Source organism: Capra hircus, chromosome 10 (assembly GCF_001704415.2).
Source record: "Capra hircus breed San Clemente chromosome 10, ASM170441v1, whole genome shotgun sequence".
NCBI lineage: Eukaryota > Metazoa > Chordata > Mammalia > Artiodactyla > Bovidae > Capra > Capra hircus.
The window spans coordinates 74,279,766-74,305,340 of NC_030817.1; the positions used below are offsets into that span (position 1 = coordinate 74,279,766).

Below are 25,575 nucleotides of genomic sequence, written 5' to 3' on the forward strand. Positions count from 1 at the left end.
TTAAAGAAGTGTCTTCCATCTTCTAAAGCATGGGTTGTGGACTGTGAACCGTTACTGCCAGCAGCCTAGTTGTTTTCCTTCCAAATGCATCCCAGGGCTGACAATCCTAGCTTTGTTGGGCATTGCCTCAGTTCCCATTTAAATTGGATTTGTCACCATTCATCCAAAGTTGCCTTTCCACACAGCTCTGATACAGTTCCTTGAGCATTTCTGCAGTCATGTGTATCCGAAGGTATTCTATGTTGAAAAAGCAAACAAATGCTTGCCCATATTCTGTGTTTTCAAGGTGAAAAAGTACTCCAGAATGACGAGTTTACACGAGATCTCTTTAGATTCCTACAGTTACTTTGTGAAGGACACAACAGTGGTAAGTGGAACACATTGATTCGTCAAGGGAAAACAACATTCAGGTGCAAAATTATGATTCATTTCGTGTTGCCACCCTTAACACAACCAATTGCTAATTCAAGGACAACAGTTAATCCATTCCTCAATTTAAACAACGCAATGTAACATGAGTTTTAAACTTCATGGCTAGTGTTATTTAGTGCCATCCAGGCTAAGTTGCTTCCTTAAGTTGCTTCAACCTTCAAACGTTGAAGTTAAATGCCCACCCCTTGCTGTCAAGTTCCTCAGAGCTCATGAAGTCCAGTTTCTGGTGTCACTGGGATGGGTGGGCTCAGGGTGGTGCTGTGACCACCTGCCAGGACCCAAACAGGGTGCCCTTGTCAGGCTTTCCACATAGTGTGTCTCTTCTGAGCTTAGCTGAGAGGGTAAGACTTGCTCCTCAGCCATGACAGGGATGAGCTCTGATCCAACCCTGGTGTTCTCAGATTTCCAGAACTTCCTGAGGACTCAGATGGGCAACACCACCACCGTGAATGTCATCATCAGTACCGTGGACTACCTTCTGCGTCTGCAGGTGAGTGGGTGCCTGATGGTAGCACACCTCGTATACTCTTCTGGAAGCTAAAGACAGTTACAGAAGGCCAGGGACAACTGAGGATATGGTCCAGCCTGAGTGCAGAAGATACTGTAATCCATGTCCACACACTTATGGGAAATCAAATACCTAAATGTGAGTTTGAAGACTGACATGATAAGAGGGAGCGGTTAAATACGAAATCTGTTCTAGCCTGCTGGTTTACTTTATTTTAGCTGGTGTAAACTTAGCCACAGTGCTCCAGAGCTATAAAACAGTCTGTGAGTGAAAACAGAGTTTCCCTAGGAAAAAGAGATACACAAAGTGATGGGAAATGAGTGTTCAGACATCACTTGGTTTCATTGTTTGAAGGAAAATCCAAATAATTTCAAGAAGATCTACACAAACATAAAAAAGGATTCTCTTTTCTCTTTGCTAATTTCTCAGCCTGGTTCTGCCACTTACCAGTTCATGACCTGGAGCAATCTATTGAGCCTCCTTGTGTTCCATTCTCCTCATCTATAAAATGAGGAGTGTACTGATGAAGAGGTTTAACACATGTAATGTGCTCAGAACAGTGCCTCATACTGACAGTGCCAGCTATTATGTTGCTGAGTATTTGAGTGATCATATTTATCTTTAATGTAACATTTTGCATTGTGAGTAAATTGTCCTATAACATGGTCACTTAGCTCCGGCTGAACACTGTCCTCTCTTTCACCTGTTCTTTCCTGCGGAGGGGAAGTATCTGTACTTGGGATCTGATGTCTCTGTGCTTTTTCATAGAGTCCCAGGCTCCTGTCATAACAAAGTGGTCACGGAAATGTAGGATGCTCTTGTACTCTTCCTGAACACGAGATTTAGCTTCACTTACTAATATGTGAGACATACTAAACTCTTCTTGTTTGTTCTTAGGAATCAATCAGTGATTTCTACTGGTATTACTCAGGGAAGGACATCATTGATGAATCTGGACAGCACAATTTTTCCAAAGCCCTGGCGGTCACCAAGCAGATCTTCAATTCGCTTACAGAATACATCCAGGTATGTGCTATGAAGTGTTTGCTTGCAAACGAAGGTAACGTTGTTAATATTCCCATATTCTGTATTCCCTGCAGAATATTGGCTGCACATGTGGACTGTGAATCCAGCTCTAGCATGACAGTATTTCTTATCTGTCAACAGGAACCAATAGTACCTACACTCTATGAAAAGCTGTAGTTTATGGACCCAACTATCACTTGTATATAGCATTGTCACACTTGATTTGCATTGATTTAGTTAACGTTTTGCTTTCCCTCCTAGACTGAAATTTTTTTGCAGACAGAAAATGTCTTAGGTGTTTTAAATTTCTTCATTTCTGGCATGTGTGGCACATCGTAAGTGTTCAGTAAGCATGGAGAGTGGAGTGGAGAAATAATTGATAGTATGAAGGAATAAAGGGATCAGTGATATTATCTTGAGCCTGGATGTTAAAAACAGAGTTCATGAGAGCCTACTCATTTGTCAGAAATCAGCTCTATGGAAAAGGAACTTCAGAAGCACATATGCTAAGCATAGTGACGGGCAAATCAACAGGTGAATTTCAGGGTGAATATCTACATCTTACAGCATTTTTTATTACATCTTACAGCATCATGTATTCATTGCCTGCAGTGGTCTCATGAAAGGAATAGAGGACGTCCTCAGGCAGAATTTGCTGTAAAATCCGTAATCATATCGTGGTCCTCTGTAATGGAATGTAAGATATTTTTTAAGATCTATATGATGAGCCAACTGCCACACTCAGATCGTATCTGCTTACTGAAACAAACACAAGACTAAGACTTGAAAAGAAGAAGGAGTTCAAGAAGAGATTGATCCGTCTTTACTCAAGGATTATAAAAAAGATAGGGAGATACAGCTAGGAATGTGTGACCGAGCTGAAGTTTCACGGCACGTGAAGATCATTGAACAGATTGACGAGCATCTGATTTGCTCTCTATAGAACCCATCCTAAGCTCCAGAAAACTTCATGGAGCACTTAGCCCAAAAGTAAAAGAAGATTCACCCTTCTTTGGGGTGAATCTGAGATTCTTTAACAGTCAGTTTTATTTCAAAAAAGAATCTAGAGGCATCTTGGGATCACATACCACAGGTACATGAACAGTGAATTTTAAACATGCTTAGTTGACTTAGGGATGTAGGCAAAATTTCTCCTGCTCACCTCTTCCCTGGGAATTCAGCCAAGCCTTTTCTAGAACTTGACACTAGACCACTAGTATCAGTGTTCCTTTTGAAAATTGATTGCATGATTTGGAGAGTAATTAAAGGGTAGAAAAATACAGGAAAAAGCATAAGGAACATAGGCGGAATGTGACAGAAGACTCAATGTATAAAAAATACATAAAATAGTCTCATTGAAGAGGTAGAGAGTAAGATGCTGGCCTAAGAAACCTTGGAAATGAAAACAGTCTGAAAGACCAAAGTCAAGAATAAGCACTTTAGTTGACGTTTTTCCTATGTGGGTATGTGTTAATAATTCTGAAACTGTATATACAGTGGATTGGACAAAAAGTTCATTTGGATTTTTCCGTATAATTGTACAGAAAGCCCTGAATGAACTTTTTGGCTAATCTAATATAATGGTAATGAGCCAGGTTTCTCACTGATGAGCAAGCAGAGGAGACTAGAAGATCCCTATGGGAATGAAGGAGAGTTAGAGACACCCATATGCTAAACTCATGTTCATCTTAACATAGATATAAATGGTTACGTATGGAAATATTTATGGATATGTGTATATACATGGATTAGTAAAACACATCTATTTCTGCTGCTCTGTCATCCAGGAGGACTTAAAAAAATGATACCCCAGTAGCAGCAAATACAACTAGAGCCTAGTTCTTGGTTCCTAATACCACTCTCCATTGAAAGGAAATAAGGCTCCTTAGAGAAATGGCCGATTCTAGAACTAGAGCAAGAAACATACAAGATGAGCCTGGAGAATCCTATAGTGCAAGAAAATGCTAAAAAAAATAATGGTGGAGGTATGTCAAAGGGATACAGGAGCCAACTGAAAGAGCTCCCAATGGCCAAAATTAGAAAAATTAGAGCTACAAAATAATGTAAATAAAGTCATATTGAATTAAAACCCAAAGCATAAAATGAATACATGAAGTCTATACTGATGTAAATAAGTGCTAAATAAATAAGAACAGACAACTCTCCATTCAGAAGAATTCCAAATGATTTATTTTTAAAAAGAAAAGAAACAGTGGTTCAATAATGATCTTCAAAAGTAGGGAAGGTTATTAACATAGAAAATGCAGAGTCGTCATCAAGTCATCCCTGTTTGGCTTTCAGAAAAGATAGACATGATATACCTGACATGTAGGTTAATTATAAGAAAATCCTAAAAGTAGTTTAACATTCATAATTCAGAATTTTTTTTTACTTGAGTAAATAGCCATGTGGCCATCACATTTAATGAGTAGCTTTGCCTGCAGACAATGGAAACACATGGGCCTCGTTGTTTTCAAATTGTGCTCCTTGGAACCCTGGAGCTCCTCAGAACTCCTCTTAGGCCAAGGTGGGGCCTGGAGTTGGCAGGAGTATCCTTTAGCCCTGTTTCAACCAGAGCATTTACTTTTATTTTTTAATATAAATTAATTTATTTTAATTGGCGGTTAATTACTTTACAATATTGTATTGGTTTTGCCATACAACAACATGAATCTGCCAGAGCTATACACGTGTTCCCCTTCCTGAACCCCCCTCCCTCCTCCCTCCCCGTACCATCCCTCTAGGTCGTCCCAGTGCACCAGCCTCAAGCATCCAGTATCATGCATTGAACCTGGACTGGCGATTCGTTTCATATATGATATTATACATGTTTCAATGCCATTCTCCCAAATCATCCCACCCTCACCCTCTCCCACAGAGTCCAAAAGACTGTTCTATACATCTGTGTCTCTTTTGCTGTCTCTCATACAGGGTTATCGTCACCATCTTTCTAAATTCCATATATATGCGTTAGTATACCATATTGGTGTTTTTCTTTCTGGCTTACTTCACTCGGTATAATAGGATCCAGTTTCATCCACCTCATTAAAACTGACTCAAATGTATTCTTTTTAATGGCTGAGTAATACGCCATTGTGTAAATGTACCACAGCTTTCTTTTCCATTCATCTGCTGCAACCTAGCAACAGAGCATTTACTTTTAAAATAATGTTTTTTAACATAAGAACAAATGCTAAAGAAAATCTCTGAAAATCATCACACTGTGAAGTTCCTAGTGACTTTTCCTCAAAATAGGATCTTAGGATGGGTTGTGGGGTGGGGCACACACAGTGGAGGTGGGGGAGAAGAAATAAGTAACCTGGGAAAATATTGAGCTACAAGATATGTGACCTTTGGAAAGAGCTGATGTCAGATGTCCTTACTAAGGCAAATTTCAGAGCAGCTTGTGATGCTTCAGTGAAACAAGAATGTCCTCCTCTCCCCAGGGCCCCTGCATTGGGAACCAGCAGAGCCTGGCTCACAGCAGGCTGTGGGACGCAGTGGTCGGCTTCCTCCATGTGTTTGCTAACATGCAGATGAAACTCTCCCAGGTACTGTGGCCTGTTCCCCATTCCCCATGTGTCATTGATGTGAATTGCTTAGTCAGTCCCCACCCCCTGGTCTTCCCACTGTGGATGTGGCTGCTTGACCAACTGCCTGGAAAAGCCAAGCAGATCAGATCTCATTTGTAAAACGAGGGCCTCAATGGGAGATGGGAATGAACAGCTCTTGGGGGGTCCCAGACAGGCTTTTGCATGAACACAGCTTCCCCCTTTGTGTACCTCCCACCAATCCTTTCCATCATTGCCTCAACAGTTGCTTTTTATGGTGCTGATCCCTTGTGCTTCCTTGTCACTGTTTCACAGTTTATGAACATGATCCACCACCTTGTCTGATCTGTCCAATGTCTGCATGTCTTTAATTCACATCTCCCTTCTCTCTCAACCTTTGCTGCCCCTCCTCCCCATCTCTGCCTTTCCTTCTCACTCCCCATCTCTCTGGCAAGATGAATTGGAATCACTCAGGGCATTTATTACGAACAAATAAATGTAGTGTCTGTAGTAGCTGATCGCCTCTCTCCATGGCAACACATGAGGGAGAGCTTTAGGATATGTTTCAGGCTGATTAGAGTCACACTGGCAGCATTCATGTGAATAATGTGTACCTAAAATTTTCAAGGCTGTCACATCTGCCTCTCTCTTTTGGAATGTGCTATTCACCCCTTTCGTTTTTCCCCTTTTGACTCTGGCCTTATGGGAAGAGAGAGTTCTTGGGAGGGCTGCCAGTTTGGCAGTCATACATCCACTGCTGTGTCAACCCCACAGGGCAGCGTGGTGCAGAGTCTCTAGAGACAAAATCCTGACCCTGCCACCTCCTCATGGGTGTCTTCCGGGAAGTCACTTCCCCTTTCCGGTTTTTACTTTCATCATCTAGAAAATATTGGGAGTTAGATGATGACCTCAGAGGGCTCCTCTAGCTCTAACAGTCTACACTTCTGTGATGTTTTGTGGATATCTGTGACACTCTCAAAAGGTGGGAGGAAAGCCTTCTGAAATCTGAAGGGCTAGCTAAAGAACTGTGTCCTGGTGAGATAGCATCTGTAAAAGAAGTGTGGCCCAGAATCCATATATTTAATCTCACCCTCAGATTCCCCACCTCAGACCTTCCAAGGGTTGTTTCCCTTCTGTGACACAGGTATCAGACCCAGAGCCCACTTGGCAATGCCCTTGTCTGCCATGCTGAAATGAAAACCAAACAGACTGGTATCAAAACCATCCGGAGGAATAGCCTCAATGATACAACATTTTAAGGGATGAATGGTACCCAGATCACCACCGATTAGAATCAAGAGAACCTAAATTAAACAAAAAAGGAGAACCCATTTGGTGATTGGAACCTTGATAATTTAATTGGATTGCAATAGTATTCCCCAAAAGCTCACTGGTAATTCTTCAGTATGAAAAATGGCAACCTAAGCTACTAGAGATGCCTAATGGGTCTTTGGTGGATTGGGTTGTTCAGTAGTTTTGGACAGTTGGTGTATCTGACAATGTTGTGCTAAAAGGAAAACTGTAAAGGAACTCTTCTGGATGAGCCCTGTTAACAGCGAGCCTCCTGATGCTGCAAAGAGAGGATGCTAAGATGTCTGCATCCACCATGAGAAGGGAGCTCATTCTGGAGATGGACACAGCCTTCACCTGACCTTCCCAGAGCAGGCTCTCCTTGCTCACTGCCCTGTACTTTGCTGAGGGATCAGATAGCTCAGGGGTATCTCCTGTTTCTGTTCTAGGATTCCAGTCAGATCGAGCTGCTGAAGGAACTCTTGGATCTCCTTCAGGACATGGTGGTGATGCTTCTGTCCCTCCTGGAAGGTTGGGCTGTTTGGTATAACTAGGCATTCACACGACTGTCATTGGTCTGAGCACTAACCGTACTAATCACGCAGAGTATCCTTCTGGCAGGTCATTGATGCCAGATGACATTGGTTAGAAAACCAAATTTTCAGAAATAAACAAAAGAAAATGAGTGAGGGGCACATGGCCTGATGGACAAAGCCTGAAACCAACTCATTTTGTATCAATAGGAAAGCCAGAATGAACTGGGGAAAACCTCCAAGCTTTGCTCTTCCCTATCCTCTCCTCTCCCCATTGCTTTTCAATACATCTGGCTGCCAGTGTGTATGCCAGCCATCTAGTTGGGCACCCTCCTAGGTCTAAGGGGATTAGAGGGGCGCCACTTATCCCTATGTGTCCCTGATAATCTGATAACAAAGCCACTCTCCAGGCCCCAGGCCAGGTAAAAGGCACTGGCCTGGCCATCTCCTCCTTCCCTGTGTTTCTTTCCCCTTGGCTCCTAGTGGTATAGTCTTTATGGCTTGCTGCTCCCTCCTGCCCATTTCCAGATCATCATGGTCAGAAAAATAGCTGACCAATTTGGGATAGAAGTCTTCTAAAAATATCTGCCTGACCAGTTCCATGATGACTTGGGTTTATTTATGTATCTGTGTGTCTTTTTGAACCTGCCTCACAGGGAATGTGGTAAATGGGACCATTGGCAAGCAGATGGTTGACACACTGGTAGAGTCATCTACCAATGTAGAAATGATCTTGAAATTCTTTGACATGTTCTTGAAACTTAAAGACTTAACCAGCTCAGACACCTTCAAAGAATATGACCCCGACGGGAAAGGAATCATTTCCAAAAAGGAATTCCAGAAGGCCATGGAAGGGCAAAAGCAGTACACACAGTCGGAGATAGACTTTCTCCTTTCGTGCGCAGAAGCTGATGAAAACGACATGTTTAATTACATCGATTTTGTGGACCGGTTCCATGAGCCAGCCAAGGACATAGGGTTTAATGTGGCAGTGTTATTGACAAACCTCTCTGAGCATATGCCAAACGATTCTCGCCTGAAGTGTCTGTTGGACCCAGCAGAAAGTGTACTCAATTACTTCGAACCATACCTGGGACGCATTGAGATCATGGGTGGGGCCAAGAAAATTGAGCGTGTTTATTTTGAGATCAGTGAGTCCAGCCGAACTCAGTGGGAGAAGCCCCAGGTGAAGGAGTCTAAGCGACAGTTCATCTTTGACGTTGTCAACGAAGGCGGGGAGCAAGAGAAGATGGAGCTGTTCGTGAACTTCTGTGAGGACACCATCTTCGAGATGCAGTTAGCATCGCAGATCTCGGAATCTGACTCAGCCGACAGGCCCGACGAGGAGGACGACGAAGAGGGAGACTCTTCGCACGTGTTGGAAGTGGAGGGCGAGGAGGAGGAGGAGGAGAAGTCTTTGGAGTGTGCCTCTGCATTTGCGATGGCTTGCGCCTCAGCGAAGAGAAGCGTGGCCAACTTTCTGAAGAGGGCCACCCTGAAGAACCTCAGGAAGCAGTACAGGAAGGTGAAGAAGATGACCTTCAAGGAGCTGGTGAAGCTGCTCTTCTCTTTCTTCTGGACGTTGTTCGTGGGGCTCTTCCGCTTGCTCTTCACTATAGTGGGAGGGATCGTTCAGGTCCTCTGGGGCACAGTGTTCGGAGGGGGACTCATAGAAGGGGCAAAGAATATAAGAGTCACCAAGATCCTGGGCGACATGCCTGACCCAACCCAGTTTGGCATCCACGATGATGCTGTGGAAGCTGAGAGGGCAGAAGTGCTGGAGCCAGGCATCACCACGGAACTGGCGCACTTCGTAAAGGGGGAGAAGGGAGATGCGGACATCATGTCAGACCTCTTTGGACTCCACCCAAAGAAAGAAGGTGGCCTAAAGCATGGGCCCGAAGTGGGTTTGGGTGACCTTTCTGAGATTATTGGCAAAGACGAACCCCCTACCTTAGAGAGTACTGTCCGGAAGAAAAGGAAAGCACAGGTAAGCACATGACTTGTCTGTATCACCTTTCCTTATCCCCAGAAAAAGACTTGCCACTTTACCTTGTAGTCAATACTGATACCAGTTCTCTAGGAGCAGATAGTGTATTAGACACCAGCTCTTCCCTGATGACCCTAATCTGATAATGCCAGCTTTGTCGTGTCTGAAGAGAAGAGACTTAGATGGTTGTCTCAATGTCTAGTTGCTGAATGGTCTTCCAGTTTACATTGTAAGAGTTCAAACAGGGTGATCCATGACCTGCCACTTGCTTCTACACCTTTTATTAGGTTAGTTTGCAAGGCACACAGGTTCATTCAGTGACTGAAAGAGTAGAAAACCAGGTACACCGTAAAAGGAGCCCTTTCTGATAAGGTCATATGTCTGCGGTCTCCTGAAGGATCCAGATGTTAGCATACAGTTTACACAGTGCCCAGTAGTTTTGTCATGCTGGGGACATTTTCATCCTTGTGCTGCCCCCACTATCCAATTTGGACTTTGAGTCAGCGGACTAGATTGAGTGAATAAGATAGCAAGAATTCAGAGCCCTTTGGCCATCGAAAGTTCTGGATGTTGCAGTATCCAACTCACAGCATCATTCTAGCAGTAGTAGAGTATGGAGCGAAGTGTGAAGAGATCAGAGCCCAAAGACAGCCTTTATTCATGAACTACATTACTGTTTACCAAATAGTTGATGTACACTTATCACTGTTTTAGGCTCTGGGAATACAATGGTGAATGAGAAATGCATTGTTCCTGTGATTTAGTGAAAAAGGTTGGCATTGGACAAGTCAGTACAAGCATGGAGAATATTAAGAAGGAGGACCATCAGTGCTATGGAGATGTGTAGGAGAGGTGTGGAACATCAAGAAAGGAAGCTTCAGAATCATAAACATTCTGACAGTATTACTAGATTTACTCTCTTTTGCTCCCTGGTGTAACCCAGGGATTAGAGCAGAGTTTGAAACATAACAGGGACTCATTCGAGGCCTGCTATATGCCAGGCTGTATTCCTGGGATATGGGAACACATTGGTTAATAAGAAAGACATTTTTGCTTTCATGGAGCTTAACTTCTAGTGGAAGAAGACAGCCTATAAGTAATTACCATTTGGAGCACATGCTGAAATGAATGAACAGAATTGTGTGTTACAGAATGATTATGGGCCCTGCTATAAATAGGATGCTCAAGGTGCATCTGAAAATGTGTCATCTGAACCAAGTCCTGAAGAATGGCAGGCACATCAAAAATCAGGACAGTCATATTCCAGGCCGAGGATATGGCTTGTGCTAAGGTTCTGGTACAGGGAAGTATGTCTCAGGAAAGAAAAGGAGGTCTAGGTGTTTGTATTGGAAATGAGTCAGATGGTACAAGATGAAGATGGAGAGAAAGGCCATAATCATAATGGCTTTAAAGGCCTTAATGTGGGACTTGAGAGCTTCCCTGATGGCTCAGCAGTAGAGAATCTGCCTGCAATGCAGGACCCATGGGTTTGATCCCTGGGTTGGGAAGATCCCCCGGAGGAAGACCTGGCAACCCACTCCAGTATTCTTGCCTGGAGAATCCTACGGACAGAGGAGTTTGGTGGGCTACAGTCCATAGGGTCACAGAGTCGAACATGACTGAAACAGCTTAGCACACGGAGGAGCTTGAATTTTGTTCTCAGTGCCATGGTCATCCATCAGAGAGGGTGGGGTAGTGGCAGAAGACTGAAGACAGGGCAGGGATGCTGTCTGATGGAAGCGGGTTCTGGATTAGACCTACCGTGACTTGTGTTCCATCTCTCCCTGACCCCGTGGAGCAGTGGGACCACTGCCACAGGGCTCAGGCAATGTCCTAGCACAAGTTTTCTCTTTAGATTGAATAATAGCAGGGATATTTTCAAGCCTGAAATCTTTGATCTCTCCAGAGCCATGTAATGTATAGCGGGACACTTATGTTCTGTGATCCGGAGAACTGCCAAAGCATAAAAAGAGAGAGCCATTGGGATTTCTGACCATGCACAGTGGCTAGTGATATGGTTCATCATCATGAACATATTTATTTGAAGAAAGTTTAACTCATTGTTATTTTTGTCTAGGCAGCAGAAATGAAAGCAGCTCATGAAGCAGAAGGGAAAATAGAGTCTGAGAAGGCAGAGTAAGTTCTTGGTAGCTATTCTAATTGCTACGATCGATAGTTCTCAATATTATCTACTATTCTGTGGCTATGGTACATAGAAAGCTTGAGTTCTGTTAACAAAAGGAACAGATATTGTGCAAGCTTTGGATACATTTCTTTTTTTCTTTTTTGTGACTGAGTGATATTCCATTGTGTGTGTGTGTGTGTGTGTGTGTGTGTGTGTGTTTATTCATTCCTCTACTTATCACTTCAGTTGCTTCCATATCTTGGCTATTGTAAATAGTGCTGCAGTGAACATTGGGATGCATATATCTTTTAGAATTATTGTTTTTGTTTTCTTTGGATATATACCCAGGAGTGGGATTGCTGGATCATATGGTAGCTCTCTTTTTAGTGTTTTGAGGAATCTCCATACTGTTTTCCATAGTGGCTGCACCAATTTACATTCCCACCAACAGTGCACAGGGGTTCCCTTTTCTCCGCATCCTCACCAACATTTATTTCTGTTCTTTCTGATGATAGCCGTTCTGACAGGTGTGGGATGATAGCTCATTGTGGTTTCGATTTGTATTTCCCTGACGATTAATGATGTTGATCATCTTTTCATGGGTGGATACATTTTTTTTTTACCCCAGCTAGACAATAAACACATTCTAATAGTTGTGTTCACTTCACAGTCCAAATAGTAGATCAGGGTTTCACCGTCTGACCAAGCAAATGATCAAACACTCACACTTAGCAACTTCATATAATGCTGATGATGGTGCTATCTATTGATAGTAATTACTGAATAACTGCTACACACCAGGCCTTTTGCTAAGTTCTTTTATGCGATACTTCATTTAATTCCTAACACAAACTTGAAATAGGTACTATTGGCAATTCTCATGAAAGCTTGGAAAATAAAGGACAGCATTTCTGAAGGGGGAAAATTTTGATAAGGCAAATTTCCAGAAGACTACTAAATTTATATGCACACTTGTGACCATGACTCATCAAAGCAGAAAATCAAGACCTGAGATTCCCGGGCTCAGGGAATAATGTGTCTCCCACCCTCTCAGCCCAGATTTCTCTTTAGTCCCCCTGTCAGGGTCAGGCCTCCCTCTGCCCTCTGTGCTGAGTGGCGTTGTCATTCCTGCAGCATGGAAGATGGGGAGAAAGAGGACACAGCCAAAGAAGAAGAGCAGGCCGAGGCCCTGTGGGCAGACGTGACCAAAAGGAAGAAGCGACGATGTGGCCAGAAGGTTGAGAAGCCTGAAGCCTTCATGGCCAATTTCTTTAAAGGGCTGGAAATCTATCAGACCAAGTTGCTGGTAAGCACTCTGCCCCTGTCCCACTCGGGTGCAGGCGTTGGCGCGGGCAGACCTCAGAGAGGTGGCCACTGCCTTTGTTTCACTATTCAATTAGTTGTGCTTCCTCATCTTTCTCATTCCTCTTCCTTGCCTCTTCTTGATTACCTGCTTGTCCCTTCTGTGTTGGAAGGAAGAGAAAGCGAAAATGTTAGCCACTCAGTCATGTCTGACTCTTTGCGACCCCATGGATTGTAGCCCGCCAGGCTCCTCTGTCTATGGAACTCCCCAGGATCCTCCTCCAGGGGATCTTCCCAACCCAGGGATCAAACCCAGGTCTCCTGCATTGCAGGCAGATTCTTTACCATCTGAGGCACAGTTAGAGGGAAAAGAAAAGGGGAAATGCAAGCACTCTAGCTCCTATGCCCTGCACTCTCTCCAGGAGGGAGAGCTGTATGTGTGCCCTGTGGGGACTTGACCCATGCCAGTCAGAAACTTCAGAAGTAGTGAGATCATTTGGATGCAGAAAGAACATTCCTGTGGTGTGGTAGGTTGTCATACTAGTTCTCAAAAGCTCTGTTACTCCACAGGTCCTCAGCACAGCTTGTAATATCCTTTCTCTGGCAAAGTGCCCATTGAGGCCAGTTGCTAAAGGCCGGGACCACACCCTCCCAGCACCACTGGTGGGAGCCCTTTCCACGGAGAGCGAGCACTCTGCAAGCAGCAGCCGTTCCCATCCTCAAGTGCTGGTGTTCCCACTGGGCATGGGAAGGCAGAGAGGCAGGGGAACTTGGGCTGTGACTTTCAAAGGACAAGGACTCTCGGCCATAGTCTGGCTCCAGTTGGGGTGGGAGCTGCAGGGTTCTTTTGTGGGCCTAGATCACTCATAATTTCCAAATTGACTACTTCCTTTGTGGAGTACACACACACGTGCGTGCACACACACACACAGACACCCTTCATAGCAGCATTTGAGACCTTTGCTAAGGGTATGTTTAGGTGTTTGGTTTCCTGAGCTTTAAACTAAGCAGGGTTCCTTTGAGCATCATTCTAAGCAGTTTTTTAAAAAATCATTTTTTATCCCCCACCAAATAAGTCGTAAGAAGGCCAGGATTGTCCTTGATGAGTGGTTACAGAAGAGCAGGACTAGCCCTGTGTAGCTCTCCTCTGAGAAGACCCTCTGTGAGAGAGGGAAGGTCCCCCCCTCTGCCAGCACTCTCCTACTGCAGCTTGTCCTTTTCTTTTCAGCACTACCTGGCCAGGAATTTCTACAACCTGAGGTTCCTTGCTCTGTTTGTAGCCTTCGCTATCAACTTCATCCTGCTCTTTTACAAGGTGATATTTCATTTGGGGGCTATTTGCTGAATAGATTATATGCTTTTTTAAAAAAAAGTAAAAGGAGTTATGCTCTCAATTTAAGCAACAATTCTAATATCTAAGGAAATTTCTAAGACACTAGCTTCTAAAAAAGGATACTGCCCTTTAGCAACAGGGGGAATGGAGACAGGTTGCAAGGGAAGCCAGTTAGGGCACCATTTCAGTCGTTCAGGATTGTTCTAGTTGTTACTTAACTCTTCAGATATTTGTTGGATGTCTGCAATGTGCTAGACCGTATATTAGGAGCTATAAGGCATTTCAAACTGAATAATAAATACAGGTCTTTCTGTGAGGAATAAAAGTAACAGTCAGCCGTGATAGCTGACCCATATGTTAGAACAATTACAAAGAAAGAATGAATAGAAGTTGGTTTCTGGATGTGGAGGAGAGGGACTCATCAAGATAAATGGAGATCTTAAACATTGGTGAGTGAGTCTTGTCACTGTTGGTGCCTAATAAATGTTAGTAGAATGAATTAATGAGTGTCATAGGTCCTGGATTCTTGACATAGTCTTTAACTGGCTGTTGTCACTTGCCTCTCTCCCTTCCTATTTAAAACCACAGATCTACTTTCTATAAAACATGCTCTTACCCACATCAGTCTTGCATTTGACAAATGAATGGCTTGCTATTGCCCATGGTAGAAAAGTGGAACTGTGTTGAAGGGCATGGTGAAGCCTGGCTTTAAACACATTGAGACTGAAGTGATTCAGACAGGCAGGCAGGTGCAGACAGGCAGCAGGCAGCGGGACCTGCAGGGTGACAGCCTCAAAGGCGCTGACCTGGGAGTCACTGTGTCAGGACGGCTGTGACGTTAACAGCCTCTAAGAAAGAACAGAAATGTTTTGTGTGTGCTGTGTGTGCACTTGTGCACACGTGTTTGTCTCAAGTCTCCTCCCAGGCCATAGCATTTCAAAGATTACCTCCTGCAGCAAAGGGATTGCAGAATAGGTAGTAAGACGTTCCTAACTTTTAAGTTTGGGGCTTATTTTTCAAGAGTGAGGATTTGTCTCTTAAAAATATTGTTGGAATAAAGTACTTAAAAACCTTATTCACTCATCAGGTAATATGGAGTCACTACTATTTGTACAGCAAATGCCAGCAATATAAAATATATGGGGAGAGCCTAGTGGCAGAGGTCTTTCTGATGTTTCTAAGAGGGTGTCTTGGACCAGGTCACCGAAGAACCTTTAGAAGAAGAGACAGAGGATGTTGCAAACCTGTGGAATTCCTTCAATGACGAGGAAGAGGAAGAGGCGGTGGTGTTCTTTGTCCTGCAGGAGAGCACTGGGTACATGGCGCCAGCCCTGCGGGCCCTGGCCATCATCCACACCGTCATCTCTTTGGTCTGCGTGGTGGGCTACTACTGCCTAAAGGTAAGTTGCCAGGAGAACCCTTGGGGAAGAAGTGTGTTAGTTTCTGGTATATAACAAAGTAATGCATTCGTGTGTGTGTGTGTGTGTGTGTGTGATTCATTCATATGTTCAATCATATATATGAAAATATTCACATTCATTCATTCATATATATACACATACACACGCACACATACATACATACGTTTTTTCATATTCTTTTCCGTTATGGTTTATCACAGGGTACTGAATATAGTTCTTGGCTTTCTCTGCTTCTCCTCCCACATCATCCGTGAACCAACAGCAGTCATTGATTCTGCACTGTGCAGTGCTCATGATCAGCCTTTGCCACCTTCCTATCCTGAGTCCTTTATTTCCTCAGTGTTGTTTCCTTGTTTTAATAAAAGGGTAAGCAGCGACTGTGTTTAATGTCCTGTGATAAAGCGTAAAAGAATATGAAAAAGAATGTGTGTATGTGTATGTATATATATGCATATGTATATATACATATATATATGAATCACTTTGCTATATAACAGAAATTAACATTGTAAATCAACTATACTTCAATAAAATAAATTTTAAAAATAAAGGAGAAGAAAAGAGTAAGCAGTAACTCTTTACAAATCATTATCAAAAATTTGCCTTTTTGTCTTGGAAATAGAGGAGCAGTGTGAGGGATAGAGAGATCATGAGATCTGAGAAAGCATTATTGGCAAAAAACAGTCTGGAGACCAAGGTCTCAGGGATGTTGCCAAGTAACTAGTAGCTTCCCAGCTGATGAGAAGCCCTGGCTCTATCTGAATTAAGCTTCTGTGGCTTGTGGAGCTCTGACTATCCTGCCTTCTTATATCCTGGGATTCCAGTGGTATCCTCCGACCTTACTAACTAAAGTTTGTGTGTCTGGTGATGGTTGGGACAAGTGGGTTATTTCCCCAGTATTCCCTGTGTACGTACCTCCTTTGCGGTAGGTCTTTATAAATGTGCCGCCATTTCTAGGCTAGAGGCAAAGTCATAATTATAAGAGAATGGGAAGCAATGGTAGAGAACAAGTAAATGTGCCAGGCAGGAGCTCTTCTCAGAAGGTACGTCAGGAAGAAAACTTCAGTAGCAAAAGACTGTATACAGAGCCCAGTGGGTCCTGTCATTCTATTAAACCATATTTCATTAACCAAGTTTCAAAGACATGGTAGAATATGGCCCTAGCCATTGAAGGTAGTTGGAACTTTTACCATATTATTCCAGCTATTCAATGTAGTTGATTGAACTAGAACAGTTTATTGTCCTTTCTAAATCTTGGTCAACCTCCAGCCTAAAGAGTTTTAGGAGACGTAACTCATTCAGCCCTGTGGTTCATCTACATATGGCCTTCTCACCAGCACAAGCCAGAAAGTCCAGTTTGTAGTACTGTCAGCTGTTTGAAGCCTGGCCCAAATCAGATCAGCTCTGGAGAGGGAGGTATATGAGCCAAAGGAGTGAAAGGTGATTTGTTTAGCCTCGGACCCACAATTAGGCACCCTAAGAATCCCACTGCAAAGAGATTGCTGCCCTGACATTGGAAGGCCCATTTGTAAGATACGCATGGGAAAGGATGCTGCCATTAGAAAGCCTGCTCTGAGTACAGTGTCTTCCTGCTCCTAGGTCCCTTTGGTCGTATTCAAAAGAGAAAAAGAAATCGCCAGGAAGCTGGAGTTTGATGGCCTGTATATCACTGAACAGCCTTCTGAAGATGACATCAAGGGGCAGTGGGATCGCTTGGTCATCAACACGCCGTAAGTTTTGCCCCCACCCCAAAAAGGAAAAAGGAGTTTCTACTGTAAATAAAATAATACCTTTTCAGCAGCCCTGGAGATTGATTAATATAAGCCTTCCTTTGATTTCTGGGACTTGTTTTCTCCCCTGCCTTTTCACAAAGTAGTGTCTTATTCCTCAAACAGTTGTATGTATGCTATGCATTTAATGGCAGACACAGGATATTATCAGAAGGTGCTTAGCATATTTAATTAACACCAGACAGTCCAGCACAATACTACTTAATCTAATTCTCCATGTTTGAGTTACAGTGTTTCCTTGGCCCAGGAGTTTGGAGATCAAGCTGATCAGCTTCTTCAGAGTCCCTAAATGGCACAGCAGTCCTGTGACAGCAGTCTCAGAAGTCTTCTCCTAAAACAGATAGCCTAGTGGATACCAGAACTCCTCCCAATAGAATTTAATAAGCAGCTCCATGGGCAGCTAAAATAGGATCGTCTGGGTGATGATGTTAAGACCTGTGGCGTTAAGCCGGCCTTCTTGGCAGGCATGTGTATAATTGCATGTGTATAAAGGCACTGATTCTGGAGGCAGAGAGGCAGAGTACTGAGTCAGCTCTGTCACTTAGGTTCTGTGACCTAGGGCAAGGGACTCAAGTTCCATAAACCTCAGTTTCCTCTTTGTTAATAGACCTCCTACAGTCCCGGGATGTCACGTGGCTGGCTGTACGTTTCCCTCCACTGTTAAACAAAAAAATGGCCGTCACCAATAAGTCAGACAGAGAAAGATAAATACTGTATGATATCACTTATATGTGGAAATCTAAAAAATATAGCATACTAGTGAATATAACAAAGAAAGAAGCAGACTCACTGATAGAAGGACCAAGCAGTGATTTCCAATGGGGAGAGGAGGGGGGGAGGGGTAATTTAGGGGTAAGAGAGTAAGAAGTCAAAATGTTTAGGTGTGAAATAAGCTATAAGAATATACTGTACAACACAGGAAATATAGTCAAATGATTAAGATTGTAAAGTTATACATATTTTAACCACAGTAAAAATTTAGAGAAGACCGTCACCACCAGCAAAGGTGATGCTCTAATGCCAGTATATTCACAACAGGGAAAATGAGACCTGTAAGATAATGTGCTGAAAGAAAAGTAAAGCAGCAGGGCTGAGTATATAAACAAAGGTAACTTTTGAAACATGGCTGCACCAGTAAAATATGTACATCTAGAAGCAGCAGCCCTGACTCTTGCGGGAAGAAAATGCTGCCTATCCAAAGTTAGTTAAGCAAATCGAGAGACGCAGCTTTGCAAAGGCACCGCTGAGCTTTGTAAAATAGTCCCTAGTAAGGGAAGGCTTGACTATTAGGGGAAAAAAGGTGAGAGCCTGCAAATCAAAAGCATGTCTCTGCCTGTAGGTCACTGCCAATCTCCTCACTTAAAACTAAGGGAAACTACTAAGACTAATTTCTGAGCCCTCGTTATTATAGTACAAAAATTTTGAATATTAATTACAGAAAGCTTACCAAAGACAGATCATTTATCAGTTAACGCTTATGTTTGTGGCACAGGATGATATGGCCTTAGAGTCCCAGTAAAAAGACAGTGCAGTTTCTAGAAATTTATCCTCAGGAGATAATGAGACAAGCACACTAAACTGTTTCGACAAGGATGGTTGCTAACATTTATTTGAAATGGCTGAAATACCCGTGCATAGGGAAATGCATGTATAAGGAGAACAGCTGTTTGAAAACATTTCAATCAGTGAACCTTTTTCTTCACAATAATGGTATCATTGTACATGTAGTACTTTGTAACCTGCTTTTTTAAAGTTAACTGTTATGTCATAGAGAGCTTTCATGTTTTTATGTTGTTAAATACATGTAGGAGAAGATATAGAATGCATGTCTATTTTAAAGTAAAGTAATAAAACGAACTACAAATCTTTAAAATTGGAACATCAGTGAAAACTTTGAAGCCTTAGAAATTATCCTCCCTGTCCTCCCCAGACCCCAGCTAGACACTCTCCTGATTTTAGTGATACTCATTGTTTTGCTTTAGTGTATAGTGTTACCACTTAGGTATGTGTCCCTCAACATGTGGTTTCAGGTTAACTAGTTTTGAACTTAATATAAATGGAATCAAACTATACGCATTGTACTGTCACTTGAATCATTTGTTCAGCACGCCATTCAAGAACTCAACTAGGTTGATGTGTGTGGCTGTAACTGGTCATTTTCAAAACTGTGGCACTTTCCATTTGGTGAGTATATTTTTGTATATTTAGCTGTTTTCCTGACAGTGGATACTTCAGCTGTTTTCAACTAGTGGCTGTTACAAACAGTGCTCTAAAGGATATATTTATACCTGGTGCACAAGTAAAAAAGTTTCTCTAGACTAGAGACCAGGAGACGAATTTGCTGAATAGTAGGATCTGCAAATATTTATCCTGATTTTATCCTGATTTAAATTAAAACAGCACCCTGTGAGAGTTCCTGCTTCTCTGTCTCCTTGTCAGCACTTGTCCTCAGATAACTTTGCTAATCTGGAAATAGCATTATAGATGTGTGTAATAGCATCTTCTTGTGCATTTTGCTAATTTCTAAGAGATTGAGCCTCTTGTTACTTTCCTTGACCATTCCTATATAGAAGTATCACTTATTTATGCATTTCCCTTCTGAAGGTTCTTTGCCTACCCCTCACTTAAAGGAATATTACCAAGTGGAATTGTGCTTTCTACCTTGTAGGAGTTTACATGCCTAGTCAGGGGACAAGAATATTGAGATCAAAGTAAGATCACATTTGTGAAAGGGGCTTGACCAAAGCCTTCTGTCACTGGCCCTTCAACATCACTTGTGGAATCCTCCACTTATGCCAAAATGTGGCCAAGGTTGAGTTGTACGTTACAGACAATTTGTATAACATTTAAGAGAAAGGAGATATCAGTATGGCTAGAGGAAGGGTGGCTTATTTTTGTTTTATTTATTTTAGGTTCTAAATATAGGACATGAAAAATGCCAAGTAGCAGAAAAATGGACAAAGAAGAAAATCAAAATAACTATTTCCATCTTCCATAGATAAATCTATTAGCAGTTTACTTTGTAAGCCCAGCATTTGTTTTTTGCTTTTAAGAATCATTTGGACATTTAAAAGCAAGACTGTTTCAAATATCCAAAAAAAATTTTTTTTAAGATTGCCACCCTGTTGTGAGAGAGGTGGCATTTGCTCAGGGTTATTCTTCTGAAAGGTCCGTGGACAGAGGGTGGCCCCCTTCCTCATCACCAACTTGGGTGGCCTCTATAGAATAGGGGTCTGTTGTGTTCTAGAGCTAACAAGAATGACTTAAATGAAGGAAGACATAAGAAAGAATGCTTGCATCAAGGGCAGAGGTTCCTTGGCTGCAAACTAGACTCAGATGGAACCTCTCTGGTAGGATTTAATCTTTCTGGATAGGAGCAAAATATTTTAAATGGTTTCTGCCAACACACCTGAAAGTAACAGTTCTTTCTTGACTCTAACAATAAGCTATTTGCAGTGGAGCTGGTACAAGCTGCCCAGCAGAAGAACGAAGTTCCCTCGTGGGCTTAAGGTTTGGATGGTGTAGGGACCATCTCCGAAGGAGAGAGGGATCTGATGCCTGGAGAAGGGGGAAGCTGTACCCCACAGGAATTATGCTGGAAGGGAGAAGAGAGGAGAAGAACACGCCATTAGGAAAACCCCCATGTAATTAGCTAGTGGGGATTTCCAGACTGGAAACTTCACAGTTAGGAACTTTGTCCACACTTCCCACCACTGTGACTGCAGCACCTACCCCAATTACAGCTGTAAAGTAGGCACTTGAAGTGAAAGTGAAAGTCACTCAGTCGTGTCCGACCCTTTGTGACCCCATGGTCTATACAGTTCATGGAATTCTCCGGGCTAGAATACTGGAGTGGGTAGCCCTTCCCTTCTCCAGGAGGGTCTTCCCAACCCAGGAATCGAATCCAGTTGTCTGGCATTGCAGGTGGATTCTTTACCAGCTGAGCCACAAGGGAAGCCCAAAGTGGGCACTTGATGAAGCTTGATTGCATGTGTTTCCTGGCTCTTAACCATAATTTTGAAGTAGAAAATGCAAAGTAGCTCTTCAGGTGTTTCAAATGAGAACTCACCACAAAGTGAGATCAGAAATCTGGTAGACCTGTGGTGACTCTGAACTTCAATCAAGTCTTGAATTCTTCAATGAACAGGACAAAACCCAAAAAGATCATAGGTCCAGACACTCGAAAACTGCCAAGTTTCTTGATGTGCTTGCCTTGATGTTAAGCAAATCTCCTTTTTCATTTTCTTTTTCAGATCTTTTCCTAATAACTACTGGGACAAGTTTGTAAAGAGAAAGGTATGTCTTGTCAGGGTGGCAGGGGAATTCCATGACCTCCAAAGAAATGTAAATTTCTTCAAGTTCTCCATTAACAAACATGGATAAATTTAATGCTGCTTTTATGATGGTATCACAAGGAGAGTAAGTCAACAGAAAGGGTTTTATATGAACTTAGGTCATTTGGGGGCTTTAAACAGCTTAACACAATCACTTTTCTATGTCCTAGGTTTTTTCCTCCCTTCCAAAATGATAGCCAGAAAAGCAGCTTTCACTTGTCTTTATTGCTTCTGTTTTCTGTGGGGGTTACTCATTTTCTTTTGCATTTTGATTCATATCAACCCCTTGGAAGAGCCCAGAGTGTGACACGGCTCTGGAGACATCGGAGCTGGAGAACACACTGATGGTGGTGCATGACCTGAGCTCACCCTGTTCTCTTCTCTGCTTTAGGTGATCAACAAATATGGAGATCTCTACGGAGCAGAGCGCATTGCTGAACTCCTGGGTTTGGACAAAAATGCCCTTGACTTTAGCCCAGTGGAAGAGACCAAAGCAGAGGCGGCCTCCCTGGTGTCATGGTACAGAGCTTAGGAGTCAGACCTCAGAGTCTGGCTGCCTAGACCCTTTGTCTTTCCAGTTGTCCTCCCTATGCTGGAGGCAAAACTTGTAATCATGGCTTTGTTGTCTCAGGCTCTGGTTTAGCCTAAGTATTTCTTCTAGGTTCTAATATATTGGGGCAGCAGGGGGATACTGCTTTAAAAAAAATGTGAAGGCAGCTTTCATGCCTGATAGAGCTGAAGGAGACAGACATTAAAATTTCAGGATGTGTGATTCAGCCTCTCATTCTCATGGTCAACACATACAACTTCATAAAGCTCAGAGCTATTTATAGATTTATTAAACCCTGAGAGAGAAAAGAACAAACTTTTTTCCCCTTATTAAACACTTAAATCTTGACATTTATAAGCTTTGAAATGACTTGTTCCCCTTTAGGCTAAGTTCCATCGACATGAAGTACCATGTCTGGAAGCTGGGAGTTGTTTTTACTGACAATGTAAGTATGGCATCTGGGAAAGTGAAATCCTGTGCCCCCAAGTCTAGGGATGTCATTAGATGCTACAAAGAAACAAGCTATGGAGGCAGCCCAGGAAGATGCAGGGAGTTCTCGTGGAAAACAGACACCCTTAGGCTGTGGGGGGACACTTCTCTCTCATGCAATAGTATAAGGCAGAAGGGGGCTTCACTTGGCAATTCTTGGGTCAGTTCACAGCCCAAGATGAGAAACAGTGGGTTTCATGAATGCCTGAAAAGCTGCTCAATTTCTTCCACTCCCCAGTCCTTTCTCTACCTCGCCTGGTACACAACCATGTCAGTCCTGGGCCACTACAACAACTTTTTCTTCGCTGCTCATCTTCTGGATATCGCAATGGGCTTCAAGACTCTGAGGACTATTCTGTCATCTGTCACTCACAATGGCAAACAGGTATGGGGTTTATACTGGTGCAGAATGGGAGGGACCAAGATACGGATAGGAAAAATCATAACCAATAACAGGTAGTACACTAGTGTATGACAGGAAGATATGTGTCATAGTGTATAATGTGCTTTTTGTGGTCAAACGCTTCAATGGTGAGTGGTTTTGCAAAATTACAGCCAATTAAAAGGCAGAAGACCTTGATTCAGAAACCTTTAACATTTAGATCAGTGTATGTACTTAGAAAAGTCACTAGGTACTTCTGATGGAAGTATGGAAGTGAAGTTGCTCAGTCGTGTCCGACTCTTTGTGACCACATAGACTGTAGCCTACACGCTTCCAATTAAGAACCAATGACAGGTATCTATGAAAGTGAAAGTGTTAGTTGCTCAGTTGTGTCCGACTCTGCAACTCCATGGATTGTAGCCCACCAGGCTCCTCTGTCGATGGAATTCTCCAGGCAAGAATACTGGAGTGAGTTGCCATTCCCTTGATCTTCCTGACCTAGGGATCGAACCCAGGTCTCTGGCATTGCAGGCAGATTCCTTACTATCTGAGCACCAGGGAAGCCCCATAGATATTTATCTACACACATATATACAGCTATATGCAGACATACATAGCTATATATACATCTATGTGTATACGTCTCTATATATCTGTATAGTCTTGCTCTATAGCCAGTCTCATCAGTATCCAGTCTGTCTACTACAGAACTGTCAGGGTCAATCCCTTCATTAAAATTCCCAAATGGCTCCTCCTGTCAACAAACTCTGTAGCTTTTCACTCCTCATTAAGTGCAAACCCACGAATGAGACCTGTTTCCTCACATCTCTAAATCTTTCTAGGAGAAAAGAAGGTGAAGTTAATTACAGCCGTGCCATTATGGGAAACAGTAGAGCAAGTCCTCAAAAAACTAAGTATAGAACTGCCATATTATCCAGCAGTTCCACTTCTGGGCATGTATTTCTCTCTCAAGGAAATGAAATCAGTATCTTGAAGAGATATCTATATTCCACATGTTCAAAGCAGCATTCTTCCCAATAGCCAAGATATAAAAACAACCTATATCCATCCTGGATAAACAAAATTTGTAACGGACATAGAGCGGAATATCAGCCGTAAAAAGAGAAACTTTGCCATTTGCAGCAACACAGATGAAACTATAGGGCATTATGCTTAGTGAAACAAGCCAGACACAGGAAGACAAATACTGTACGGTGTCATCTGATGTGAAATATAAACAAGGCAAACTTCTGGAACCAGAGAGTAGAGCAGTAGTCACCAGGGGGTGTTGGGGGAAGTGGCAGTATTGGTCAAAAAGTACAAACTTTTGGTTATTGAATAAATTAGCACTGGGGATCTAAAGTATGGTGATTACAGTTAAAGCTACTGAATTGTATACTTGAAATTTGCTTAGAAAATAGCTCTTCACTGTTTTCAGAGCACACATACAGGAAATGTGTGAGATGATGGACGTGTTCATTAGCTTGAGCATGGTGATCATTTTATAATGTATGCATGTATTAAGTCATCACATTGCACACCTTAAAAAATGAAAATTCCAACCAGAAAAAAAAGTTATATTTTAAGTGCTCTAAAATGAAAGGGTGCTAGGTCATCAGATATGATGACGGGTTGTTTCTTCTAGGCTTCTGGTAGCAGCAACAGTTTCCTGGTTGTTTCTTGGTTGACACTAAAAAAGAATGGAGGGAAGGTAGAGATAGACATTTGCATTTGCCACAAAAGCTAAAAGTTTGGGGAGGTGATAATAGAACCGGTGATACAGATGTTTGCTTAGAGTGGTAAATTCTTCCTTATAGGATCTGTAGAGAAATAGCATTGTGTATTACTTTTCCATATGTGTCTTGGGAAGTTTTATCCTATAAAAGTGGCCTCTCCCAAAAGGTGATTTATGGAATGCCAGTTCTCCAATATGTTTTTTTTTTTTTAAATCAACAGAATTATTTTCTTCCCCTTTACTCAGATATTGAAAGCTCACATTTTGTTCATTTGGCTTAGTGGCATTACACAGCAAAAGTACACCTTAAATGAAAAGGATGAACAATCACTTTTTATGTGGGCTTGCTGACTAAACTCTGACAAGATGGTTTTTAAAAAATGTGCCTAGCTTGTGCCAAGTGTTGCAACAGGCTCACGACCAAAGTAGATGGTCATCTACCAAAGTAGATGTTATGCTCACTTGAGAAAGAGAATTGAGACTCAAGGGAGGCTAAGTATTTCACGCAAGAGCACTCTAGCCCTTCTAAACCAGCTTCTCTCTGTGAAGTCTGCTATTTAAGATATGAGTTACTAAATTCATTGTTCAAGAAGTCACTGAATCTGTCAGTTCTGGTACTTATCTTGCCTGCTTCCTTTTGTGTAGCAACTTGAGGGCAAAGATTTTATCTTGTTGATCTTCCATCAAATGAAGCCCAGCACCTATTCCCTGGTGTAGGCCAGATGAGCAGGTCTTCTGTAGACCTCATTTATGGTGCTTCCTAAAAGCCAGGAAACAAACAGGC

At 42.5% G+C, this 25,575-nt stretch overlaps 1 protein-coding gene across 1 annotated transcript in view; it reads left to right on the plus strand.

The window, feature by feature from the left end:
- Positions 1–25,575, plus strand: part of RYR3 (ryanodine receptor 3) — a 461,863-nt gene that overhangs the window by 428,188 nt on the left and 8,100 nt on the right. The window contains exons 83-97 of the mRNA XM_018053769.1: positions 287–367; positions 834–922; positions 1,838–1,966; positions 5,413–5,517; positions 7,257–7,338; positions 7,997–9,330; positions 11,408–11,466; positions 12,590–12,761; positions 13,986–14,072; positions 15,290–15,490; positions 17,111–17,241; positions 21,555–21,597; positions 22,027–22,154; positions 22,570–22,630; positions 22,913–23,059. Of these exons, the coding sequence (XP_017909258.1) occupies positions 287–367; positions 834–922; positions 1,838–1,966; positions 5,413–5,517; positions 7,257–7,338; positions 7,997–9,330; positions 11,408–11,466; positions 12,590–12,761; positions 13,986–14,072; positions 15,290–15,490; positions 17,111–17,241; positions 21,555–21,597; positions 22,027–22,154; positions 22,570–22,630; positions 22,913–23,059 (2,849 nt within the window). The remainder of the gene's footprint in view (positions 1–286; positions 368–833; positions 923–1,837; positions 1,967–5,412; positions 5,518–7,256; positions 7,339–7,996; positions 9,331–11,407; positions 11,467–12,589; positions 12,762–13,985; positions 14,073–15,289; positions 15,491–17,110; positions 17,242–21,554; positions 21,598–22,026; positions 22,155–22,569; positions 22,631–22,912; positions 23,060–25,575) is intronic.